Here is a 17,547-nt window from a genome sequence, read left to right as displayed (position 1 = left end):
AAAAAAAAAAAAAAAAAGAGAGAGAGAGCCTGGAGCATCTTGGAGTCCATATTGGGATGGACTCCAGGCTGAGACAGAAGAATGTCTTGAATTTCTATATTTTCCTACCCCAGGAAGGAGGTGGGGATAGAAAAAACAAAAAACTCAAGTAGATAAAAATAATTAGGCCAGGCGTGGTGGCTCACTCCTGTAACCCCAGCACTTTGGGAGGCTGAGGCGCGTGGATCGCCTGAGGTCAGGAGTTTGAGACCAGCCTGACCAATGTGGAGAAACCCCATCTCTACTAAAAATACAAAAATTAGTCGGGTGTGGTGGTTCATGTCTATAATCCCAGCTACTCACGAGGCTGAGGCAGGTAAATGGCTTGAAGCTGGGAGATGGAGGTCACAGTGAGCTGAGATTGCACCATTGCACTCCAGCCTGGGCAACAAGAGTGAAACTCCAACTCAAAAAATAAATGAATAAATAAATAAATACAGTAACGATTACAACATAGTAGAAAAGGATACTGAGAGAATGGGGCAGACCTTAAATAGATTGGGGAGGTGACACTAAGCTAAAACTGACAGGACGAAAAGAAGACAGACATTAGGAGTGGACTGAGGATATTAACAAGCGAAGATGCAGAATGTGTAAGATCCCAGAGGTGGGAGGGAGGGCTGTTTCCGTGGATCTGCGAGCTCCACGAACCAGCACAGGGGGTTGCAGGGTATGGGGGTCATGGTATAATCTAAGAGGCCATCAGGGACTCGATCTTGCTGGCCTGGTAGGTCCTGATAAGGAATTTGGAATTTACTTTATTTGCAGTAGAAAGCTCCTGATGGCTTTAGCCAGGGAAGTAAATGTAATCTTACAGATGTTTTAAGAAGCATATGTTTGAGGCAAACATTTTACCCTTTGCTTTAACATTTGCTGTCTCTCCGTCTAGAATTTTTTTCTCAACCGTTTGGACATAAGCTACATACATCATAACTAAATACTTCAGCTAAGTTTTACAAAGAATGGAGATCTCATATAGCTTTAGAACAATTATCGACTTCATAAATTTACATGAACACGATACTGTTATCTGATATACCGTCTGTATTCCAATTTTGTCAGTTTGTCTAATAGGTTCTTTATAGCATTTTTACCCCATCCAGGATCCATTCTGGAGTGAGATATTGCATTTAATCATCATGGCTCTTTAGTGTCATTTAATCTGGAGCATTCCAGGTTTTATCTCTCATGATATAAACATTTTTGAAGAATACAGTTTCTGCCCTCCACCATTGAAAACAAATATTCCTCATTTTGTGTTTTTGTGCTGTTTCCTTGTGATTAGATTGGGGTTGCATATTCTTGGTATAAATTCTGTACAGGGATGCTCTACCTTCTTTAGAATATCACATCTGGAGGCACATAGGGTCCACCTGTTCCTCATAGGTGATGTTCATTTTGATCACCTGATCAGGGTATTGCCTGATTTCTCCACTGTAGAATTACTTCATGTTTTCTCCCTTGCAACTAGTTAACAGCCTCCCTTGCAACTAGTTAATATAGGGTCCAGCCCTATAGGGTCCAATGAGTCCCTCCCTGCTGGTGTGGAGATGAGAAACTGGAAATAAAAGACATAAGACACAGAGATAGAGAAAAGAGAGTTTGGGCCCAGGAGTCCACTGCTACCAAATCGCAGAGACCAGCAGTGGCCCCGAGTGCCTGGACGCTCTGGCTTTTCTTGAGAACAAAGCAAAGGGAAGGGCAGGTAGGATGTAATGTGGTCAGTGACAGGCCCAGGTAAATATTGTGTCTTGGAGACAGGGGGCCCAGGACTTTGAAGAAGCTGAGGCGAGGAGGAAACCTAAGGCGTCAGCACTTTTTTCATACTTGTCAAGAAATAACAAGGTAACTAAGATTTAAGTTACTATTACTAAATCTTATCTTCTAAGAAAAAGAGGAACCAGGTGCAGAAGCAGAACTTGAAAGTAGACAGGGAGCGTGACCGCTGAAGCACAACACCACAGGGAGACAATTAAGTCCCCAGATGTCTGTGGGCCTCCCTGACAGTCGTCAGGCGTACCACAAGAGCTTGGAAGAGTGGAGTTTTCTCCTCGCTCCCCCAAGGAAGGAGACGTCTTGGCCATCTTGGATGTCTCCTTCCCTAGCTGGCTAAAAGCAGGTGCTTTCACAGCGCTGGCTCTGTCACCCAGCCGAGGGTCCTCCAGCAGCCCTTATGCGGGTGTGACAGAGGACTTAGAGCATCTTGCCTTAGGGTCACCTCTTTTCCAATGCTACTTCAGTCCCATACTTCTTGACCTGAGACTTATTAGTAAGATTAAAGACTGATTATATACATGTATATATTTATGATTACATATGAATAGCTATGTGATTATATATAGGAATAACTATGTACCTCTATTTCTGATTTTCTAATTCTATATTTATATGAGAACAGGCTGAGGCGTCAGACTGCCTCTGCTCTTGTGGGGTTTCCCCCCAACTAGTTAACATTTTATGTCCATGCCAGTATCCTGCCGCTTTTCAGCACTGTCCCCTAGATTGAGCATGACGATTCTTGTCTGATCCTGTCTTTACTCTGAAGATGGCAAAGCGTTGGTTTTCTAATTGCACATTTACCTCTGTGTTTGCCATTTAGTTCTTGGCATTAGACTATAAACTGAGGTCTGGCTTCTCTCCCATTTTTTTCTATTATTGCTATGGACTCGTGAGTTCCTATATTTTTTAATGGTTTACAATTCATTACTGTACTTAATTATTCTTATTATTTTGCAATGGAGTCTTGCTCTGTTGCCCAGGCTGTAGTGCAGTCGTGTGATCTTGGCTCACTGCAACCTCTGGTTCCCAGGTTCAAGTGATTCTCCTGCGTTAGCCTTCCGAATAGCTGGGACTACAGGCGTGCACCACCAAGCCAAGCTAAATTTTTGTATTTTTAGTAGAGACAGGATTTCACTGTGTTAGCCAAGACGGTCTCGATCTCCTGACCTCATCATCCACCCACCTTGGCCTCCCAATGTGCTGGGATTACAGGCGTGAGCCACCATACCCGGCCAATTATTTTTGAAGTTCAAATGATTTGGCCAGTGGGATTCCTTCGAGCTGGTTCCTATATTCTTGTGTCATGTTCCCTCACTTTTGTGGGGAGTGCTTCCTCAATTTTCAGCAAAACAAGATGCTCCAGGCTTATCTTGAACCTATATGTCTGATATCGTTTGGGTATTTGTCCCCTCCAAATCTCATGTTGACATTTCACCCCAGTGTTGCAGGTAGGGCCTAGTGGGAGGTGTCTGGGTCACGAGACAGATCCCTCGTGAACAGCGTGGTGCCGTCCTCATGGTAATGATTGAGTTCTGACTCTTAGCACCTGTAAGAACTAATTGTTGCAGAGACTGGCATCTCCATCCCTTCTTTCTTGCTTCTGCTCACCTGTTCTATGACCTTTGCACATGTGGGCTCTCCTTTGCCTTCTGTCATGAGTGGAAGATTCCTGAAGCTCTTGCCAGATGCAGATGCTGGTGCCATGCTTCTTGTATAGCCTGCAGAACTGTGAGCCAAATACACCTCTTTTCTTTACAAATTATCCAGCCTCAGGCATTTCTTTATAGTAACCCAAATGGACTAAGGCAGCGTCCCAGCTCTGGAACAGGCCTTTCTGCCAGGAGCTCTTTCGTGGGAAAAGGTATTAGAGATCTGTGCTTTTATCTCTTGGTTTTCTCCTTGTAGATAACCAAATTCATTGTTTTCTAGTTTATATTCTGTTTCTTTTTGTGCTGGTAAGGAGATATATGCATATTTTCTATCTTCTCTTTTTTCTTATAAAACATGTAACATACTACACGTGCTCTTTTGAACATTACTTTTTTGCTTCATAATATCTCCTGGAAATTGTTCCATATGAGTTCAGAGAACCTCTTAATTATGTTTTAGCAGCCGCATAATGCTCCATTATGTTTGTGTACTATAGCTTACTGAACCAATCTCCTACGAGGTACTTTACAATCACAAATACTCTTATACTGAATTTTTGTCCATATGCATTTTTGCATTCTTGTATCTTCAGAATAAATTTCTAGAAGTGGGATTGCTGGGTTGAAGAAGAAATGTATATTTAGTGTTATTAGAATGTTGTCATTGGTTTATTTTGCTGTTATTTTTGTCAATTTTTCAATTGAGAATTTATTTTCATTCTTTTGTTTTTACCAATATAGGTGTTGGAATTATGAATTTTTTTCCGACTACTGATCTATGTGTTGCATAGATTTGCAGTATTTTCGTTATCATTATTTTAAAGAAAGTCTGTACTTTCCTTTTTTATTTCCCTTTTCAACAAAGAGATGCTTAAGAGTTTTGAAATTTCCATGTGAAAAGCCTTTTTATTGTTTTTTGTTTTATTTTTAATTTCTAATTTTATTGCATTGGGGTCTAAGAGTGTTGTATCTAACACTTCTACTTTATGAAACCTACTGAGGTCTTTCTTGAGCCCTACTGTATGATCAATTTATACGAAGAATCTACACATTTGTTTAGATGCATCTTCCATTTTCAGGGTATAGTTTATATGTAGAGATACGTACTTATACATACATATTCATAATGTGAATATATTCAAAATATCTACTTTTTAATTATATTGCTTGGGTCTTTTACAACCTTACTTTTTTGTGTGTGCACTTGAATGTACTCAGAGAGTGGTTTGTTATTTTCCTTTTATTAGCATGTTTGTACTTCTTCTTTAGCTTTCTGTAGTTTTTTTCAAATTACAGGTGTGTAATTTGGTGTATAGATATTCACAATTGCTATATTTTCATTGTGGAATGTAGCACTTAATATTACAAAGTGTTCTTCTTTGTCTCATTTAATGCTTTTTTGCTTGAATAATTTTTTAGCATATGTCCCAAATATTGCATGGGATGTATTTATATAAACATTATTTTTTGTTTATCTGAAGTTCAAATGTAAATGTGCAATGTATATTTTATCTGGCAATCCTAAATACAGAAAAGTCCTAGAAACGAGGACTGTTGCCAGGACTCACACTGTGTGATTTAAATACTAATTCCCTTTAAAAGGAACTAGGCCACCTTGGAGAAATGATAGATTCCTTGAGTGTAAGATGAACCTGGAACATTTTATTGTACCAAAAAGCAAGGAAACAATTAAATGTCTCAGGAATCAACCTGAAGAATCTTCTACTCTGCGAGAGTGCAGTACTATCTGTAAATCATGGCCAAATTTTACCTTCCTCAACCAATTGGTCATATAAAACTTTTCAGGAGGCCACAGGAGTTGTGGTCATATGGGTGACTTATTTATGCCAGAAACGTGTACATAATCTGTTTGAGCCTGATCTGGCATATACCTCTTTTACTTAATGATAGAATGCTGCTGTATATACCTAACCTTATGGCTTGATAGGTAAATAACCTTCAATTCATGGAGGGAAACTTGGGTGGCATGGTAATTTGATGGTCTCTGATGAAGCATTCAACCTCTACTATGGCCCAATAGCAAACCAGAAGCTGCTTCTTAAAAGCAGAATAGTTATCTGCAGAGAATGGCATACTTTTCTCCCTGGTCCAACGGATTATGCTGTGATTCACCCATAGGACCCATTAAAAGTTCTATATAGGCCAGCCCTGGTGGCTCATGCCTGTAGTCCCAACACTTTGGGAGGTCAAGGTGGAAAGATCACCTGAGGCCAGGAGTTCAAGACCAGCCGGGGCAACATAGCAAGACCCCATCACTACAAAATTTTTTAAAACTAACTGGACATGGTGGTATGCATCTGTAGTCCCAGCTACTCAGAAGGCTGAGGTGGGAGGGTTGTTTGAGCCCAGCAGGTTGAGGTTGCAGTGAGCCCAGATCTTACCGCTGCACTCTAGGTTGACATTTCAAGCACCTTCAGATCTGTTGTTCATGCGGCCCACATAGAAAAGTTGCTTGCACAGCAGCATTACCTGATTCAGAATCTTCTTAGGTTCTGTCTTACTTCGCACTGGCAGTCTTTTGAGTTATGCAGCAATTGGTTTAGAAAAATATGTCCAAATAAGGCGTATGTTGCCTCCAAAGAGGCCCATTAGGCATTATGCCTTTTAGTAAAAAGAAGTAATTTTTCCTCAACCTTGGAAATGACACCTCTAAACGCTCTGAACTACTGAATGCCTAGAAATTTCATTGAGGTGACAGCCGTCTAAATTTTCACATTTGAGGATATATCCCTTCTCTATGACCTCCATGTGCCTTATCAAGGTGACTACATACTTGTTATTTCCTGCTTATCAGGGAAAATCAGCATGCTATCATCAATGATAGGACACCAGCATGATGTCCTGTGGAATACAGCGCAATCAAAGTCCTTGTGGACTAGATTACCACATAAAACTAAAGGGTTTATATCGTTTTGAGCTGATACCCTGTGAAGATGTATTGCCAGCCTTGTCAGATGAAATAAAACGGTGCTTGATAGCCCTTAACTAACAAGTATAAAGAAAGAAGCATCAGCTAGCTCAATAGGTGCATATCTGGTGCCAGAGGTTATGCTGATTTACTCCACCGATGAAATCATATCTGGAAGAGCAGTTGCAACTGGAATCACCACTTAATTAAATTTATATTAATCTACTATAATTCCCTAACATCCATTTGTCTTCTACACAGGCTAAATGTGAATGGGATGGTAAGGTAAGCTAAATGGGATGTGATGAGAATCACCACCCCTGCATCTTTCAGGTTCTTCACGGCAGCAGTAATATCTGCAATTCCTTCAGGAATGCAGTATTGCTTTCGATTTACTATTTTTGTATGTTGAGAAAGTTCTAGTGTTTTCTGCTTGGCCTTTCCTACCAGAAAAGCCTTACGTTTCAGGGTCAGGGAAACATTGCAGGGGTTCTGCCAGTTTGGAGTATGTCTATTCAAACTCTGCATTCTGGAACGAGAAAACAACCACAATGTGAGTTTGGAAACCCAATGGGCTCACTGGGTATTGTGTGACCCTAGCCCAAACCTGGAAATAACTCAAATTTTCCATCAATAAATGAATAAACAAATTATAGTATATCCATACAATGGAATACTACTCAGAAAAAAAAAAACAACAGAAATAACTATAGATACCCACAAACATAGGTGAATATTAAAATTATTGGGCTGAGTGAAAGTAGCTAAACAAAAGGAGGACATACTGTGTGCTTCCATTTACAGAAAATCTAGAAAATGCAAACTGAGCTATAGTGACAGGAAGCAGACTGGTGGTCCCCTAGGGATTGGGAGTGGAGGCCCAAGAAAGACAAATTCCAAAGGGTCCTAAGGAAATTCTGGGGTAGCTTAAGTGGGTCCATGATATTTAATGATGCGTTGGTCATGGCAGAATGGCAGAAGCAGAAACTCAATGGCACTGGGTTGAGAAATGATGAATAATGAGGAGTAATGAGAAGCCAGTGGGTCCTGTGTAACCGTATGCAGACGCTTCCCGAGGAAGGACTAAGAAAGACACAGTGGTATTGGTTAGCACCGAACTTCATGGAGTGCTGTTTGGGATTCCACTCGGCTTAATCCAATGAGCTTGTCCTTCTCCGCTCCTTCTCCTGCACTGATTCTGCTCCTAGGGTGGAATTTACCTGCCTTTCCTCCTTGCTAACACATCCTAACCTTTATTTTCAGAGCAATTTCTCCCTTTTTCAAACTACACCAGTTGAAGCTAAGCTCTCTTATTTCAGGACTCTTTGGCCATTTTTACCTGTATCACATTATATGACATGTTTGATTCAATTCTGCCAAAGTTGAGAAGCCCCATAGCGTTAAGTGCATAGAAACTGGCATTAGACTATCTGAGTTTGAATTCCACCCTTGTCATGTAGTGGCTGTGTGACGTTAGTCAAGTAACAGTCTCTTTGTGCTTCCATTTCTCCAGCTATAAGCGGATGTAACAGTATCTCTTGTTACGAGGATTAAAGGAGTTACTACTATTACAAAGAGTTCGGGACAACGTTTGTCACATCCTAAGCCTAAGAATAGTGATAAAAATCAACTTGTGTTCCTGCTCCAGGAAGTTTCACGTTCACTGTTATGAGGGATACAAAGACACATGTGGCATTTGTCCTAGACTCGTGGGGCTAGCAATTTCATGCTGGTCAGATTTAGATTTCACAGCGATTTTCTATGTGCCCTGGCCGAGCGGCCTCTGCACATGGGCAATTTTGGCATGAAAGGCCAGAAAGTCCATTTTTAACGGCCACTTTTTAGAACCTGTTTGCAGGGTGATAGCACGGTGACTGCCAGAATCCAAGAGGGAGAAATGGTGAAGCCTTTTTGGAGAACGCAGATGATGGCCTTTTTGCAAGTTTTTGGAAGATTTTCGTTTCAACGGACTAAAGCTACTGCCAGTAGCCCCTAGACAGGCCTCGAAAGGTAGGGGAGGCCCTTCAGACCCCATTCCGCTACTGCCCAGGCGGAAGTCATCGCCCCCAACCCTACGGTGGGCTTGGCCTCAGGCCCCGCCCCGCCGGGCGGGGTATCTAGCTTAGGCCCCGCCCCTCCTCAGCCAGCGTCCTGCCCCTCCCCGCCCAGCTCCCCGCCCCTGCAACGTATCAGGCCTCGGCTCCGCCCCCACCCCATCGCCCCGCCCCCACCCCATCGCCCCGCCCCCGCCCCATCGCCCCGCCCCCCTCCCCCCGCCTCCGGGCGCGCAGTCTTCTGCCCTGCGCGCAGTCTTCTGCCCTGCGCTCAGTCGCCGCGTCGCCCTCGCCGCCCTCGTCGCGGTCGCGGGCACCCCGCTCGGCGTCGGTGCCTGAGGGAGCGCGCGTGATGGCGGCCGAGGCCCGGGCGGCGGAGGCCGTGGCGTCGCGCCTGGAGCGGCAGGAGGAGGACATCCGCTGGTTGTGGGCGGAGGTCCAGCGCCTGAAGGACGAGCAGCTGAACGCGCCCGACCGCGGCCAGGCGGAGGGGCCGCGCCTCACGCGGGAGGTGGCGCAGCTACGGGCCGAGAACCGCGACCTGCGCCACCGCCTGTGCCGCCTGCGGCTGTGCCTGGCCGAGGAGCTGAGCCGCCAGGCCACGCTGGGGAGCGCGGTGCGGGCGGCGGCGCTGGAGGAGGCCGGGCGCACGGGGGCCGGCGCGCAGGTAACCGGGCGGCTGGGACGCAGGAGAGGACGCGGGCGGAGCGGGCCGAGATGGTGCGCACCGAGCGGTTTGCAACTCCGGGGAGCGGTGCGGGGGCGCCCCGTGGGAGTGTCCGCCCAGTGCCCGCCCAGTGCCCTGCGGCTGCGCTGCCCTGCTCTGCCTGCGCTCCCTTGCGGCCTGGGGAGCCGCTGGATTTCCAGCAGTCGCCCAATTTAGTAAATGCTGTTGATTTCTCAACTCGTCCGTTAGAGAGCCTGCCACACATCTTTTTCAGTAGCAGAAATGGTGTTTTCATTTGTTTGAAAAAATGCTGGAGAGTTTCAAACTCATTATTCTTTCCTTGGCCAGAAAGCTGCGTATGTAAACTCTTTCATTCCCTCTGGTTCTTTTTTGTTGGTGGTTTTTTTGGACGAGAAGTTTTAGCTTTTTGTGCCCTTGTTTTGGTGGTCTATCTTGAGAGGATACCTGTATATTTAACATTGTTTTTGTTTTGTTTTGATTTTTCTGAGACAGAGTCTCTCCCTGTCAGCCAGGATGTAGTGCAGTGGTGCGATCTCTTCTCACTGCAGCCTCCGCCTCTCGGGTTCAAACGATTCTCCTGCCTCAGCTTCCCGAATAGCTGGGATTGCAGGCACCCGCCATCACGCCTGGCTAATTTTTGTATTTTTTGAAGAGAGGAGATTTCACCATGTTAGCCAGTTTGGTCTCGAACTCCTGACCTCGTGATCCGCCTGCCTCGGCCTTCCAAAGTGCTGGGATTACAGGCATGACCCACCACGGCCAGCCAACATTTTTTTTTAATACAGTATTTTTAAGATTTTAGAAAGGATAAATTATCTTTTAACATCATAAACTTTCTGAGTCCTGAAGCTTCTCAGGCTGTGAGATGTTCTGTAGTCCTTTAGGAGAGACAGCTGTGGTGAACTAGCAACATCTTCATGAAATAGTGCATTTGAAGTGGCAGGCAGCAACCACACATTTTCCAGCCACATTGTTTGTTTAAAGTTCAGGACAAAAACTTTTCAAGAGCAAAATGTATTAAATATGCTTAGCAACAGTGTAAAAGAAATGCACAGACAGGAAGGACTGAACCCTGTAAAATGACTGGCCCATTGAGAGTTGTAGGTGGTGGTCAGGAGAGCCAGCTATGAGCCTCTAAACATGGGCACTTGCAGCCTGCTGGCATGGCTCTCTTCTTCTTAAGATGTGTTGCTTTTTTTTCGTTATTGATGTGAGTCATTTATAATTTATCTTTCAGCCTCCTCCTAGTCAAAGCCAAGAAAAGGACATGAAAAAGAAGAAAATGAAGGAAAGCGAGCCTGACAGCGAGGTAAGTTGTTGCTATGGAAACAATATAAAATCTTACCTGTAATTTCAAATATGTGTGTATAGTTAATTACCCAGGATTTCCAACAAAAATTACTGATCAGATTATTATTTGGGTTATATTGGTGTATTTAACACTTTTCAAGCCTTAAATTTGAGATGTCTCCAGAAATGAGCTGCCATATTTGATAAACACCTGTATTTAACCTCTTTAAGTTGTGCAAGCAGAACTCTTTTTTTTCCCTTGTATTCAGGAAACTAGCTACTTTGCTTTTGTGTATAAATCATTAAAACAACCAGAAAGTATTTATCTGGCATCAGCATTTGCTAGGAGTGAAGGAGGAATACCTGGGCCCAAAGATACCAGTCTGGTTGAGGAGTTCAGGGAGACTCAGGACATCAACTAGGGAACAGCACGATAGTGTACAAGTAAATGCTGTAATGTGTGACTGTACACGTTCTGTAAACAGTGGAAAAGGGAGATGCCAGTGGGTGAAGTAGGTAGAAGAGGCGGGCTTTGAGGTGGACCTTTAGAGCTAAGGAGAAATTAGATAAGCAGAGAGGAGTTTTTTGGAGTTGGGAAGTACATACGCTCCTAGTCTTACAGTTTGGTTAAGTCCCAATAAACCCAATGTGAGTTAAAAATGTATTTAACATGTCTACGCTAGTGATCATCATAGCTTAGCCTAGCCTACCTTAAAAGTGCTCAGAACACTTACATTAGCTTACAGTTGGATAAAGTCCTCTAATACAAAACCTATTTTATTAGGAAGTGTTGAATATCTCTACTGAGTGAAAAACAGAATGGTTGTATGAATATTACTTTTACAATATCACTGAAGTTGAAAAGTCATGGCCGGGCGTGTTGGCTCATGCCTGTAATCCCAGCACTCTGGGATGCCAAGGCAGGTGGATCACTTGAGATCAGGAGTTCCAGCCTGGTCAACATGGCGAAACTCCATCTCTACTACAAATACAAAAATGAGCCGGGCAGGGTGGCCTGTAATCCCAGCTACTCGGGAGGCTGAGGCAGGAAAATCACTTGAACCTGTGAGGCAGAGGTGCCAGTGAGCTGACTTCGCACCACTGCACTTCAGCCTGGGCAACAAAGCAAGACTCCATCTCAAAACAACAACAACAACAACAACAGCAAATGGCCGGGCATGTTGGCTCATGCCTGTAATCCCAGCACTTTGGGAGGCTGAGGCTGGTGGATCACCAGGTCAAGAGACCGAGACCATCCTGGCCAACATGGTGAAACTCCGTCTCTACTAAAAGTACAAAAATTAGCTGGGTGTGGTGGTGTGCGCCTGTAGTCTCAGCTACTTGGGAGGCTGAGGCAGGAGAATCACTTGAACCTGGGAGGTGGAGGTTGCAATGAGCCGAGATCTCACCACTGCACTCCAGCCTGGGCGAGAGAGTGACTCCTTCTCAAAAAATAAAAATAAAATAAAAACCGTAATTCAAACTGTGGTAAGTTTGGGATCATCTGTAGAGCGATAGAGGCTAGACCTATGGTATGCTGGGAAAGCAGTGAGGGGGCAGAGCTGATTCAGAGCTGAGCAGCTAGCTAGAAAATAGTGGGCTGTATATATTAATCTCATTGTGTTCTAATAATTTTCAGGTGAAACATCAACCAAGTTTCATAAAAGAAAGATTGGATCTTTTTGAAATATTGAAGAAAGACAATCAGCTCTTACTTGCCATTTATGGAAAAAAGGGAGATAGAAGCAATGTGATCACAGTAAGAGTGGCCGATGGGCAAACAGTGGAAGGGGAAGTCTGGAAAACAACGCCTTACCAAGTGGCTGCTGAAATTAGGTAAACCATAGAGCGGAAAGATATTCAATATTAAATAGTTCTACTGGAGCCTGGTGAAAATGTTTTCTTAGGGACCGCTAACATTAGTCCGTTCTCATGCTGCTGAAAGGACATACCTGAGACTGAGTAATTTATAAAGGAAAAAGGTTTAATTGACTCACAGTTCAGCAGGGCTGGGGAGGCCTCAGGAAACTTTCAGTCGTGGCAGAAGGGGAAGCAAGTTTGCCCTTCACATGGCAGCAGCAAGGAGAAGTGCCCAGCAAAGTGGGGGGAAAACCCCTTACAAAACCATCAGATCTCATGAGAATGCACTGACTATTACAGAACAGCATGGAGGTTACTGCCCCCATGATTCAGTTACCTCCCACTGGGTCCTCCTACAACACGTGGGGATTTGGGGAAGTATGGTTCAAGATGAGGTTTGGGTAGGCACACAGCCGAACCATATCAGCTAAAATATATATTTTTTTCTTACTCAGTTGAATAAATTAAATGTAGTTTTTTTTTTTCCTCTGGCTTCTCCAAAGGCCATTTAAATAAGTAGTTGAATATCAGAACACAGTGATTTCCTGTTCTAATAAAAATATATAGGAGAGAAAAAAAATCTACAATTCTTGACAGGCCATTTCACACTGACTTTATTCATCAATCAAATAATTTCCATGAGTTTTTACAGGTCTTTTAATTATAGACCGAAGGTACATGTGTTAGCGTTATTATCAATCCTGGAAAAGTCCTTTGACCTTTCTAGAAATTAGATACATTAGTGAAGTTATATTGTTTTGACTAATGTTAATTCCTAGTGTTAAATTCAATTGTATAGAAGCAATTGTATAAATCCAGTTTGTATAGCTTCTATACAATTGTATTTAATTCATGTAAATAAATGTTTATCATTTAAAAGCAAATTGCTTCAACAATTGAAAATCTCAGATTTTCTTTGAAAATGATGGTGAGGATTGTATTTCTGACTCATCCTATTATATTGTTAAATGCTTTCCCAACCTGTTTTCATGTTTTCCAGGAGAAATTATGTGCTAGGAAAAAATAGGTTTTGAGGCATGAATTAGTTTGTTTTCTCAAGGAGAGTCAGGTTGCATGTTAAATGTGTTAAGGCAGTATTTCTCAAAGTGTAGTCCCCCAGACCAGCAGCATGGGCATCTGGAAACTTGTTAGAAAAGCCTATTTGGCCAGGCGTGGTGGGTCACGCCTGTAGTCCCAGCACTTTGGGCGGCCAAGGCCGGTGGATCACCTGAAGTCAGGAGTTCGAGTCCAGCCTGGCCAATATGGTGAAACCCCATCACTACTAAAAGTACAAAATATTAGCTGGGCGTGGTGGTGGGTGCCTCTAATCACAGGTACTTGGGAGGCTGAGGCAGAAGAATTGCTTGAACCCAGGAGGTGGAGGTTGCAGTGAGGCAAGATTGCATCATTGCACTCCAGCCTGGGTGACAGAGGGAGACTCTGTCAAAAAAAAAAAAAACCCAAAAAACAAATTTGGGAGCCCCACCTCAAACCCCCTGAATTGATCAGCTGCCTGTTTTTATGAGCCCTCCAGGGGCTTCTGATGTAAGCTAATGGTGTAGAAGTGACCAGTCCATCTTGGTGGACATTTCTGGTCCATGCAGTTATTTATGGACCCAGCTTCCTTCCATCGTGTTGATCTGCTGTCCCCTAGGTAGGGTTTGTTTGTGTCTAGCAGTGGAACCTGGGTCCCTGCATGGGCCTGCCGGCAGTCGGGAGGAAGAGAAGCTGCAGAACAATGATGCTTTGAGGCCAAGACCCCATAGTGGCTCACTTCAATTTCCACTTCCATCCTGTTAGCTCACATTTAGTCACAGGGCCATGCCTGGCTGTAAGAGAGAATGGGAATATAGATCTGTTGGCTGCCCAGCCACATGTCCAGCTAAAGCCTTCACACCATGGAAGAGAGGAATGGTTTATGGAACAACAGGGAGTCTGCCGCAGTCTGCCCGTCTAACATCCAGATATCTGTGGGAACTCTTCTTCAACATCTGACATATTCACTCCCCAAGTGAGTCAACTCTTAAGTGCCATAGCTCAAATCCTGGGATTTCCAAGTGATGTACAGAACACCTCCCATCAGGCTGACCACTTGTATTCTAGCAACAAACTAATAGACAAGTCTGCTCACACTACACATGTGTACAGTGCACAGAAGACAATCACAAAGTGTGTGTTTGGAAAAAAAAGGAGAAATATGGCAGACAGTGTTTTAGAGAAGTCATCAGATTCTGCTTGAAGCGACTATGAGGCCCCACAGCCTTGCAGCGGTCAGTGCATGTGTCAGCCCATCTGTTCACCCTTGGTTCTCTGGAAGCAGCTATCTTGTCCATGGTCCTCCATGGGTTCTGATTTTGCTCTTTGGGAAGTTCAGAGTTATCCATTACCCTCATTTGTCACATCTAAAGTGCATGACAGTTTGTCCTCTTGGGGTCTGTGCAGTTTGCACAGCGCAGTTCTATGGTGCACACCTGGGACCTGAGGGTTCCTTTAAGGATCACATAGTCACAGATATTTGTGAGCTGGGCTTATAATTTGTTTGGCAATATAATTTCCATGATGAGTTAACCGTAGTAGGCTTCTGGTCTGTTTGCAGGTAATCAGTTCCACATGAAAGTAATCTCACTTAAAGAATGTTCTAGACAGAGACTTCTCCGTTGTTTCACGGCGTTTGTATTTGGCTCATTCCTCTCTCCTTGTTTAATGGACTGAGGTCATATGAAGCAACAGGCTTGTGGGAGGGAGGCACTCTTGCTCTCTCACCCTTGCAGCTCCACTGGCCTCTATTGTCTGTATTTACGTGTGGCCTTTGAGAAGGGCTGTCAATGCCTGTCCCTCCTGCTGTTTGGGAAAGAAGATTGTCCTTCCAAAATCTTGCATAGTCCCACATTTCTGAACTTTTAGTCAATTGAATTACAGGACACAGGCAGAGGGAGCCTCCCTATCCCTTCCATCTCTACTTGCAAACTAGATTGTTTTCACCTGAGATAGCTCATTCTGGTAGCTTCATGCTGAAAGTAACAAGAGTTACCCAGGGTATACCAACACTCTCCCCTTTTATGTCTGCTTTCTTGTGTGCTACAAGCACTGTGACACGTGGTTTGCCTGCAAGTTTTATCAAATATTTTGTTACACTACAACAAAGGTTATTGGCTTTCCATATCTTAGAATCTGTTTCCTTGTTACACTGCCACTCTGCTAAGCCAGTGCCACATGTTTTGGTTTTTTACGTCCAGGTCCTTATTTCTGTATTACCTAAGACAGATACTAAGCTGCTACAACAAAGACATCACAAAAAACTCAGTGGCTTGAATATGGTCAAAGTCCTTTTTCATATAGCAGTCTAGATGTAGGTGGTCCAGGTTGACTGGGTGACACTTCTCCACACAGTCATTTGTGGACCCAAATTTCTCCCATCCGGTTGCTGAGCTGTCTGGTACGATGTTGCCCTTGTCTACATGGTCCAGAAAGAACAGCACATGGGTTCCCATCTTCAGAAGGTGGACACAGGATGGAGAAGTGGCCTCTACTGTCTTAATGATGAGACACGGAAGTGTCACACATGACTTCCGCTTCTATCCATTGGCTCCAAACTTGGCCACGTGGCCACATCTAGCTGCAAGGAAGGCTGGAAAACTCTTTCTGTGGAAGAAGGTCAGAATGGGTTTGTGGAACATGTAGCCATCTATGACAGCCGGTAACAATGAAAAGAAAGTTTTACTTCATTAATAACATCTAACGTTTATTAAGTTCCTGTTATCGTATGTACACATGACAGAATCCTGAGTATAAATGTATGGGGAAGGTCCTATAATCCCCATTTTATAGATAAGAAAACTGAGGCTTAGAGAAGCTGAGTAAATTATCCAGTATGTAAACCCCGGTTGGCCCTTCACCTGTGTCCTTCTAACAATAGTGTATTGCTGCTCAAGTTAATCACAGAAATGTTAATTAAAAGATAACATTGTAGACTGGGTGTGGTGGCTCACACCTGTAATCCCAGCACTTTGGGAGGGAGGTGGAGGTGGGCAGATGACTTGGGGTCAGGAGTTTGAGACCAGCCTGGCCAATATGGTGAAACCCTGTCTTTATTAAAAATAATAAAAAGTAGCTTGGCATGGTGGCATGTGCCTGTAATCCCAGTTACTTGGGAGGTTGAGTCAGAAGAATCACTTGAACCTGGGAGGCAGAGGTTGCAGTGCGCCAACATCGTGCCATCGTACTCCAGCCTGGGTGACAGAGTAAGACTCTGTCTCAAAAAACCAAAATTACGTTGTAGAGTTGATACAGTTTAATAGTACCTAACATTATGAGAACTCAAAGACAAGGTACCTTTGTAACTCTGCTGGTAGGAAAATTTTGCAATATATTCTGACATAAATAACTAAAAATGCGTTTCCCTGGACCTAGCAGTTTTACTTCCAGAATTTTTCCCGAGAAAATAATTGAGTAAAATATATGTTTGAGAATGTTCATTGCAGCATTATTTTTCATTGCTGCTCGCCCTCCAAAGTACCCATAAAAATAATTAAAACACCTAGCAAATATTGGTTCCTCCGTGACTATTAAACATCATGTTTTGGAAGTCTGTCTCCTTTTAGGGAAAATGCTGTGATTTATTGTTAAGTTTAAGAAGTAGGTTATAAAATAACAATTATACTATTAAACATTTTTATTCCTATGTATTAAATTAACATGGAAAGATATAAACAAAACATCAATGGTAATTTCTTGGTGATGGAATTATAGGTGATTTTTTTTCCTTTGTGTTTTCTGTGCTTTCCAGGTTTCCTTTCTTAACTTTTGGCCTCCCAGAATGTTAGGACTACAGGTGTGAGCCACTGTGCCCTGCCTTATAGTTTCTTACAATAATTGTTTCCTTAAGTTAGAATGCTTTAGTTACTAAATTAAAGTGTGTTTGAAATAAATTGTTAATAGGCTGTTAAAAATTGGTCTACTTTATTTAAAAAAAATTTTAATTTTGTCAACAATTTTCAAGAAAATGTTATTTAAAAGATACACAAAATAAAGAGAGAGATCAGCACCTCACTAGAAGACCATCCTGGCCAACATGTTGAAACCCCATCTCTACTAAAAATATAAAAATTAGCTGAGCATGGTGGTACACACCTGTAATCCCGGCTAGTGGGGAGGCTGAGGCAGGAGAATGACTTGAATCTGGGAGATGGAGGTTGCAGTGAGCTGAGATTGCGCCACTGTACTCCAGCCTGGGCGACAGAACGAGACTCCGTCTCAAAA

The 17,547-nt window shown here is 43.3% G+C and overlaps 1 protein-coding gene across 1 annotated transcript in view; it reads left to right on the top strand.

Moving 5' to 3' along the window:
- Nucleotides 1–8,722: 8,722 nt before the first annotated feature.
- TARS3 (threonyl-tRNA synthetase 3) overlaps nucleotides 8,723–17,547 on the top strand; it is a 64,841-nt gene continuing 56,016 nt past the window's right edge. Inside the window, exons 1-3 of the mRNA XM_017518955.2 lie at nucleotides 8,723–9,117; nucleotides 10,376–10,447; nucleotides 12,068–12,264. Coding sequence (XP_017374444.1) covers nucleotides 8,803–9,117; nucleotides 10,376–10,447; nucleotides 12,068–12,264 — 584 coding nt within the window. The 5' untranslated portion in view covers nucleotides 8,723–8,802. The remainder of the gene's footprint in view (nucleotides 9,118–10,375; nucleotides 10,448–12,067; nucleotides 12,265–17,547) is intronic.

The sequence above is a fragment of the Cebus imitator genome, unplaced genomic scaffold (genome assembly GCF_001604975.1).
Source record: "Cebus imitator isolate Cc_AM_T3 unplaced genomic scaffold, Cebus_imitator-1.0 Scaffold19, whole genome shotgun sequence".
Classification (NCBI taxonomy): Eukaryota; Metazoa; Chordata; class Mammalia; order Primates; family Cebidae; genus Cebus; species Cebus imitator.
This window is presented reverse-complemented; position numbering and strand designations above follow the sequence as displayed.